Source organism: Hemibagrus wyckioides, linkage group LG04 (assembly GCF_019097595.1).
Source record: "Hemibagrus wyckioides isolate EC202008001 linkage group LG04, SWU_Hwy_1.0, whole genome shotgun sequence".
Lineage (NCBI taxonomy): Eukaryota > Metazoa > Chordata > Actinopteri > Siluriformes > Bagridae > Hemibagrus > Hemibagrus wyckioides.
Genome location: NC_080713.1, coordinates 8,421,199 through 8,430,837, shown reverse-complemented (window position 1 = coordinate 8,430,837; position 9,639 = coordinate 8,421,199). Strand labels below are relative to the sequence as shown.

The window sequence follows — 9,639 nt, the reverse complement described above, 5'->3', positions numbered from 1 at the left end:
ATCCATAATAAAACTCTATCCATAATATACGATGACTAAAAATGTGTAAATTTCGTTAGATATTATGAATAAGTGATTACTTCAAATGATACTGTATATTGCATAATAATAAACATAGTTTTTTTTAATTTTTGCAATTTATACACCTAAATTCTTGGTGTATTACAAATGAAATAAAATACATAAATATTTCTAAACAGAAATAGGTCATCAATACTTAGAAATAATAAAGCATTCTTATTATACTTGCATATCGACTAACCGTATTATTGATTCAAGACATGTTTATTCTACTACTGCTACCAATAATAATAAAAAATTATTATAAAAAAAATAATATATACAAGATAATAAAAACCTATTATCCTCAAGTACTTTTATCCTTGTACATATTATGATCGTGGATATTTTAAAAATATTTATTTGTTTATTCTCTTAATCTTATTTTCCAATCACTATATAAAATATAAACGTACAAATACTACTACTACTACTACTACTACTACTACTAATAATAATAATTATTATTATTGTTGTTATTATTATTAACAATCATAATACTGCCATTTTATTTGAATGTAAATACTACTACTACTACTAATAATAATAAACACACAAAGTCATGCATAACGTAAAAAATAAATCATAAATACCCATAAAGTTTATTTGGGTCATGTGTTGGTATACATGAAACACAAAGTATTTTCATGTTAATTTATTTCATTAATTACTTTATGTTAAACATAAATAAATGCTCTATTTATTGTGGCAAAGTGACTGAATTATCAAAACTTTAAAAGCAAAGCTACAAGGAGAAGACTTGGTTTGACCATCGTATTTCCCCCAAAACCACATCATTTTTCTCTAGAAGAAAAAGAGCTGCATTAATCTCAATGAACAGAACAGTGATCTGAACTGTGTTTCCACATTTAACAGCAGGACAAAAAAAATAGACATAATTAACAAAATAAAGAAATATTTAGTCATTAATTATGAACATATCTACAACCATCATCAAATAGAGAGGTAAACGAGGTAAAGCTGGTATGGTTTGGTAGGTCAGTGTTACTGGGAAATAAAACTGAGGTCTATTGCAGTATTCACAAACTTCTTCATAAAAACTTTCACCATTTTCCTTCATCTGCATTATAGACTATTTGCATTTAGTGTAATCTTAGTGTGCTTCGTTCACAAGTGTAAACTGAAATGACCTGGCCAACTAACTAACTACGTTTGCAGCACTGCAAAATGTAGAAGCAATGAAGCGTTCAAAACGCTAGATAAATTAAACTGATACATGTCAACTTTATAATTAGTGTCAAAGCAGTACATTATTAATAACCAAGCCAGCTCTATAAGAGATTCTGAAATAAACAAATTACAGTTTCTGGTTTAAATACAAAAAACACCCGCTCCAGCTTTGACGGATTTGGGTTATCGTCGAATGGTGCCTGGTCTCGACCTGCGGAAAAAGATAGGATAGATTTGCAATTAATCAATCAATCAATCAGAGAGGCTGTAGCATCAGTGTATATTAAATAAGATATAATGAAGTTTAGTACACTTGTGCATGTATGTATGGATGAATGATCAATGTATGTAGAGTGGGTATGGAAAGTTTTCTAAGCCCTTTAGATTTAGCTTTCTTCCTCAACAATAGCTGATGATGACAAAGCTTTTAGTAATATTTCCAAAATTAGATAAAATCAAAAAACTGAAATCTCTTATTTAGATAAGTATTCAGACCCTTTATTCAGTGATTATAGCTTTGAGACTTCTTGGACAATTCTCAATAAATCTTGCACACCTGGATTTGGGTATCTTGACCACATGAATGGCATTACCAGTTGATTTAAGGCCAGATTTATTTCTCATCAGACATGAGAATCTTATTCTTCATGCTCCCTTAATTAGCTGCCATATGTATTTTACTAAAGAGTGGCATCTGTTGTGAGACTCTACCATAAAAACCTAACTAATGGCGTACATCTGTGAGAGTTCTCCTTCCAGCAGTTTCTCCTATCTCTGCGGAGGACTTCTGAAACTCTGGATTCTTGGTCTCCTCCATGACTTAATGGCCATCCTGTCCGATTATTGAGTATTGCCCAGATGGTTAGCTCATGGAAGAGGTTGTTCCAAACGTATTCCATTTCACAATGATGGTGCCCACTGTTCTCCTTAGAACTTTCAAGCCCTTGCCCAAATCTAGGTCTTGACATCATATGATCATGGAGGTCTAAAGAGTTCCTTGGACTTTATACCTTGTCTTTTTGTTCTCACACATGCGCACATACATGCACCTTTCTAAAATCACGTCCAAACAAATGAAGCCAAGCTCTAGAGACCTCTCTAAAGCAAACAGGATGCACCTGAGCGCTATATGGCACACCTTCGCCTATTTACTATTTTAATAAATGTGCACGTGTTTGTGCTTCATCATTTTAAGTTAAAAATGCAACACACTCAAGTGTACAATAACTAAGTGGCCTAAATACTGTTCCAACCCACTATATAGATGAACAGACAGATTGTTGGATGGATGGATAATCATTACATGAATAATGATAACATATTTCTTCAGAAAGTACAATATAAATAATCGTCAATTAACCGAAAAAAAAGACCCAACAGTAAAAATACTTATTACTCTTCCTCTAAGTGAGTGAGTTTGTATTTTGAAGTGATCTATAACCTGTTTGTTGTGGTTGTGTGTGTTATTCTATAGCTATTATAATATAACAATAGCTATTGTTGGGTATTACTGTTAATGATATAAAGGCAAAGTTTGACTTCTACTGAAATTGCAGTCTGTTTTTTCAACATGACATCTCTCTCAGGCACATCACCATAGAAACTACAAACAGACAGATATTCAATAATAAAAATTTACAGAAGAGATCACAGTCTTTGGAAATAAATGTGTGCTTGAATAGTCAGATACCAGATGCTCCACAGACTGTGAATGGAGCATCTAAAACTGAGACCAGGGCCATACTAAGTTCCAGTTTGCTTTTTTGTTATGATATGCTCCCTTTAAATGCATATGATGCTCCAATCTGCAGAAGCCTTAATGAGTAGGTGTATATAAGAAGTGTACATGTACAACAGCCTACAGGAGTACTGTCTGTCCCATGTAACCTGAGAAACAGCAATTCCATGGGTACAACATTTCATAGGTTGGAATGTTGTACCCAAAAAAAGCATTTCGCTCAAAGCATTAGTGTGAATGTGCGTGTGTTTGTGTACCCAGGATATGGTGGTGGTGGAGCATCGTGTGGTCCAGTTATAGCGATGGCCTGCTCGTACGAGGGGAGACCGTGTGCTTCCATGTCATCTGATAAAGGAGGAGCAGGGATAGGGTGCAGCGATACCTCCTCCAGCCTCCTAATGATCACAGAGGCATTACTGCGTCTCGAACGGGGCCTAATGGGCCTGACACAAACACACACACACAGTTATACTATAATATAGATAAAATCATTGATATTCCAGAAAGCAACTATAATGTTAAAACAAAAACACTCTTCTCTGGAGTACAAGACTCAGCTGTAAATTTTACTTCTTACAGAAAAACGACATATACTATTGTTTTTAACTGTCCAGACCACCGGGATATGCTTTAATGTTAGTACTTTCCCACACTGGTGTGACATTTACTCAAGTCTTTGTGACATGACACCAGTATCAGTCATCTACTGTAAACCAGTGGCGGGCCGTGCATTTCACACCTAGGCCTTCACTGGTGTAAATCCTTCCTGAATTAATCCACCTCTATACCATCATTATGACGCCATGGTATTAGATACTAATCAATTGTTAAATAGCAAAGTAAAAAGGAAATTAGACTACAGTATTTCACACCTCACAAGGAATAGTCCATTTTATTACAGTCCGCCTTGAAAATGCATTTGTAAGGATGTCTGCGACCAAATCGATTTCTTCTCCTCTGTCAGCCATTGTGAGTTAAAATATATATATATATTTTATTTAGTTTGTGCGGTTCGCTGCCTCTGACTACTCCAATTATCCAATCAAAGGACGGGAAATTGCTGATCGTACGCCTGCTAGATGGCCCCAGTGACACCAACTCGAAATCTGATTGGTTAATGTAACAATTTCATTGCCACTTATTTTAAGCTCCGGGCGCCTGCACTATTGATTCTGAACGCCTTAAGGCAGATTTCTTTCACCTTGGCAACACATGATGTCAGCCACTGGCTGAAATATGATTGGATAAATACTCTTATAAATACTCATAAACACTCATATTTACACTCATAAATATACACTACTGGAAGCAGCGCAACCAAGAGAAAAGCTATGAAATGTAGAGAATAGACTATTGGGAATAATTTCATATACATTCATGGAAAATATATTAAATATATTAAAATGCAAGTCAGTGATTCCGATCACTGCTGTTTAGGCCAGCAGAGAAGGCCTTGCTGGGCCTGACGGCCCACCACCGCTGTAAATGATGTGTTCTTTGCATAGATTTGAATAATATAGTTTTACAGTTACTCGTTCTAATGATTTTCTATTGAAAGCCAAACTGTACTGGAATAAACATAACCATCAAGCTACGTACCTTATCCTGAGGGAAGAAAAAAAAGTACTACAGAAAATGTATTTACAACTCAACTGTTTCACACAGCATTCACATTCAACAGCAGTAAGGCAGGTAACATAAAAATGTGCTCTTACTCTAGTTTTCTAAACATCTGATAACCTCAACAAACGTGCGTGATGGCTTTGATAAAAATATATTGTCCGGCATGAATACATTTCTGTGCAGTGCATCCTTACTTATTTCTGCAACTGTTCTGGCAGGTATACCAGACCAGGAGGCCCACTATGATGATGGCCACTCCACCTGCGATGAGGCCCACTAACAGAGCGGTCACATCGATCTTTTGCCCTTTATCCTGAGGACCTTAAAAAAAAAAAAAAACCCACAAGAAATGTAACCATGTATAAAATTAAGCCTTCAGTATTTTGGCAAACCAATGCCTTTAACTTGGGAAAATGTGTTCTTAACTTTGTGTGGATAATGTATATTTTTGTTTTATTTCTTGTCATGTTATGCACAAAAAGTTTAATATTAAGGATACAAATAACCAGACTGACTTATTTTAATTGTTATAAAATTAGCAGAGAATTGTGTACAGGCTGTAGAGTCCAAATTAATGCTCATTCATACACACAACTCATGACAGACAAAGTGATATTAATTTCTCTAAAATTTCACAATGGAGTGCCATCAAACCTGTACTGCCACATCACAAATAAAAGGGGGGAAATTTTTCTCCCAGCTTCCTGTTACTGGGAGAAGTGATACAAAGCAAAACTAAAAGTGTAAAACATAACTAAAATGGTTATCTATAGCTGTAAAGCTATAAATAATGATGTCATGGAAACATTCCCAGGAGTGGCACATCCACTGAAAATGAAGACTCTTGTCTTATGAGAGCGCAGTTTCCCTAACTGCCCTGTGCTTTACCCTGCAGTGTTTTACACCAGGCTATGTCATGCTCTTTGAGAATCTATGAGAGCTATAAGCAGATAACGGAGAAAGAAAAATACCGTGTGCCTCAAGTATTGCACTGAATCTAAGATAAGCGCTTATCCGTAGAGACTAGTGTCCTGTACAAATTTCGTCACTGCAGGTTATAAAAAGTGGAGGAGCTCGTTTGGGACTACAGATAAACAGAGCTGTAGACAGATAAGATGAAGAAAAATGGATCATTCCATTCTCTTCTGATGTTTGGCTTTAAGAATATATTAATGAGAGAAAACAAAAGATAAAACATATATCCTAGTATATAAAGAAATTGGTCACCATGTGACAGCTCAGGTCAGGTCACTGCCTGTGTGCAGTTTCACATGTTCTCCCCACATCTGTCTGAGTTTCCACCCACATCCCAAACCATGTCAGTGGACTGGCTCATCTAAATTGCCCCTAGGTGTGAATGTGCACGCATGCCATTCCATGCAGGGTGTATTCCCACCTCATGTCCAGTGTTCCTAGAATAGCCTCCTGATTCATCAGAGCCCTGACCAGGATAAAGCAGTTACTGACAATGAATGGATAAATATATAAAATAGCAAATATAGCTCCAAAACATCTGTATAAAAATAGCTAAATGACTGTTTGAAACTATTTGCGAGCAATCAACTTTTGTAAACGCCTCACATGAACTGCCCCGTGGTCTTGACTCAATCGTTCATTCATGCGTCTTCAGTGACTGCTTTATCCTTTATCCTGGTAAATGGTTGTGGTGGATCCATGTGAGCACAGTGGGAACGTACCCTGGATGGGACACCATGCAGAGACTCATTTACACCGAGGGGCAATTTAGCATAGCTGACCTAAGGTCACTTTTCAGGGAGGTGGAAGGAAACCAGAGAATATGGAGGAAACCCATATGGACACAGGGAGAAGATCAGGCAGTGATTTGTTCATGTGATGGCTTTCCCATGTTTTGCACACATGTATGAGGGTTTAATATTTCAATTTCCTGTGCATTTTTGTTTAAAATACTTTTTAAATGATTTAAGATTTCTATGGTAAAGTAATCATAAAAAAATAGATTACTTTGCAGCGCTGAAAACCAAGTATAAAAAAACACAAAATAGTGAAATACACAGCAACAGGTCATAAAACAAAATGTTCCAGCTTACCCTGTGTATACTGTTTCCAGAAAGTGTCCTGTTGAGAACAAACAAAACGTCATGAAACCAAAAAAAAAATGCAGTAACATCAAGTTCATTGTATAGCTCAACATGACAAACAAGTTTACCTATTCAGCAGGTAAACCAGACAGCTTGTACGTTATGTAAGTGTGCCTTAGTAATGAGTCATAATGTAGCGCGGATGGACTGATGGCACGGGCCTAGTGGAAGAATGTACTGGTCGGAAAGAACCTAATTACTCAACTGTGTCTGGAATATTTTCGAAAACCTCGCGCGCCTCCTCGTAGTTGCACACTTCCTCGATACACTCTCTCTCCAAATTCCCGGGAGTGAAGATTTCAAAGTCGAATCGGTTGTACAGCAGGTGGCGTCCTAAAAACGTATTGGCCTCCTGCTCTTCCGTAAACACTGTCCAAAGCAAAAATAAATAAAAAATTTCACGTATGCTGTGACTCCAATCAAAGTTATTGTGCAAGAGCAACTGTTGTAGATACCAGCATAAACAAACATTCATATTATAGTGTTAAGAGCAGTAACAAGATCAATACGGATGTTAATAAGACGACGCTTCATACCCACAAGGCCTTGCGGCAATATTTGTGATATTTTGCGATAAACTCTAACTATTAAGCATTAACTTAATTTCGCAAAACCTGCATAAACTCAGCACTGTTAAGAGAGCGCACATCTGCTCATGTACTCCTTCAGGCTAAACACCCACACAAATATTTTTAAATTAATATTTTAATTGACACATTATATGTCAATTGTGACTAAGTGTATAAGACTGATGATCTCCTCATCATGGCACCTGTTAGTGGGTGGGATATATTAGACAGCAAGTAAACATTTTGTCCTCAAAGTTGATGTGTTAGAAGCAGGAAAAATGGGCAAGCGTAAGGATTTGAGCGAGTTTGATGAGGGGCCAAATTGTGATGGCTAGACGACTGGATCAGAGCATCTCCAAAACTGCAGCTCTTGTGGGGTGTTCCTGGTCTGCAGTGGTCAGTATCTATCAAAAGTGGTCCAAGGAAGGAACAGTGGTGATCTGGGCACAATCACATGGCATCAGGATGCACTATGGGGAGAAGGCAAGCTGGTGTCATGCTTTGGGTAATGCTGCTGGGAAAATGTGGGTCCTGCTATCCCTGTGGATGTTACTTTGACACGTACCACCTACCTAAGCATTGTTGCAGACCATGTACACCCTTTCATGGAAACGGAATTCCCTGATGGCTGTGGCAGCAGGATAATGCGCCGTGGCACAAAACAAAAATGGTTCAGGAATGGTTTGATGAGCACAACAACGAGTTTGAGGCGTTGACTAGACCTCCAAATTCCCCAGATCTCAATCCAATCGAGCATCTGGGGGATGTGCTGGACAAACCAGTCCGATCCATGGAGGTCCCACCTCGCAACTTACAGGACTTAAAGGATCTGCTGCTAACTTCTTGGTGCCAGGGATCTAGTGGAGTCCATGCCTCAACAGGTCAGGGCTGTTTGGGCAGCAAAAGGGGGACCAACACAATATTAGGCAGGTGGTCATAATGTTATGGCTGATCAGTGAATATATGATAACCGTTTATCCTCATTGTGTCTGACATTAGATAGACAGTTTTTGAGATGTTATGAAATGCTGTAAAACAAAATATAGCCCATAGTGCTTTGAGCGTAGGAAATCTAGCAATTTGGACATGACGTGGTCAAATTAAGGATTAGGGATGTGAGGAAATTCCATGGTTGGGCCTAATCTTCTGCTGTGCATGTAAATTACCTGTAATACATGGGAAACAAGCAGAGCTTTAAATGTCATCTCTGATCAGTCTTAAGAAACTACAGGAATAAAAAATACTCCAATAAACATCCAGAAAATAAGAGAAACCAGCCAGGCATAACATTATGACCACCTGCCTCATATTGTGCTGGTCCCCCTTTTGTCCCGTCATGCACTGCGTGTTCTGACACCTTTCTGTCCGAACCAGCATTAACTTCTTCAGCAATTTGAGCAACAGTAGATCATCTGTTGGATCGGACCAGTCTTCGCTCCCCCACGTGCATCAATGAGTCTTGGCTGCCCATGACCCTGTCTCCGGTTCACCACTGTTCCTTCCTTGGACCACTTTTGATAGATACTGACCACTGCAGACCGGAAACACCCCACAAGAGCTGCAGTTTTGGAGATGCTCTGCTCCAGTCGTCTAGCCATCACAATTTGGCCCTTCGTCAAACTCGCTCAAATCCTTACATCAACTTTGAGGACAAAATGTTCACTTGCTCCTTAATACATCCCACTCACTAACAGGTGCCATGATGATGAGATAATCAGTCTTATTCACTTCACCTGTCACTGGTCATAATGTTATGCCTGATCGGTGTATAATGAATGAGTCTAATATTTGACAAGGCTCGGTAAAAAAACAACAACAAAAAAAAAAAAAAAAACAGACTTGTGGTTCTCTGGGACAGTGTACATTACAAACAGTGACCAGATCAAGGGAGTGTAAACATGTTTAATGTAATCACAGTTTCCAGTCCTGGCCCTGGATAAAGCAGGTTAAGAAACACACTTCATTATTCAACTGTACTAAACTTTGGACTGAATACTGAATGAACTCACCTGCATTTCTGTCCTCTACCTGCTGGGAGATTTGTGTGTCTCTCTCACACACACACAGTCCACAAAAAGTGAAGCCACACAGTATAAAAACAAATATCAGCATTTCTGTCCTTCTGTGAGAGAGAGAGAGAGAGAGAGAGAGAGAGAGAGAGAGAGGTCACGTGCCGCAAGCCTACAGCGTCTCAGTGTACACGCCTCAGTTTGGCCTTTCTGTCATCTCAGGCATTTTCATTAGCATTTCGACAAAAAATGAACTCGGGGTTCAAAAACGAGACAAAATAAATAAATAAATAAAACAAATTCGAATAAAAGATCGCTTTAGTCCACTA

At 38.0% G+C, this 9,639-nt stretch overlaps 1 protein-coding gene across 3 annotated transcripts in view; it reads right to left on the bottom strand.

The window, feature by feature from the left end:
* Window positions 1-627: 627 nt before the first annotated feature.
* The window catches only part of prrg4 (proline rich Gla (G-carboxyglutamic acid) 4 (transmembrane)), a 9,842-nt gene continuing 830 nt past the window's right edge, over window positions 628-9,639 (bottom strand). For all 3 annotated transcript variants that reach the window (XM_058388342.1, XM_058388344.1, XM_058388343.1), the window contains exons 2-7: window positions 9,311-9,423; window positions 6,938-7,101; window positions 6,682-6,709; window positions 4,807-4,933; window positions 3,247-3,432; window positions 628-1,462 (exon numbers count right to left, since the gene is read on the bottom strand). In XM_058388342.1, the coding sequence (XP_058244325.1) occupies window positions 1,435-1,462; window positions 3,247-3,432; window positions 4,807-4,933; window positions 6,682-6,709; window positions 6,938-7,101; window positions 9,311-9,423 (646 nt within the window). In that variant the 3' untranslated portion in view covers window positions 628-1,434. The remainder of the gene's footprint in view (window positions 1,463-3,246; window positions 3,433-4,806; window positions 4,934-6,681; window positions 6,710-6,937; window positions 7,102-9,310; window positions 9,424-9,639) is intronic.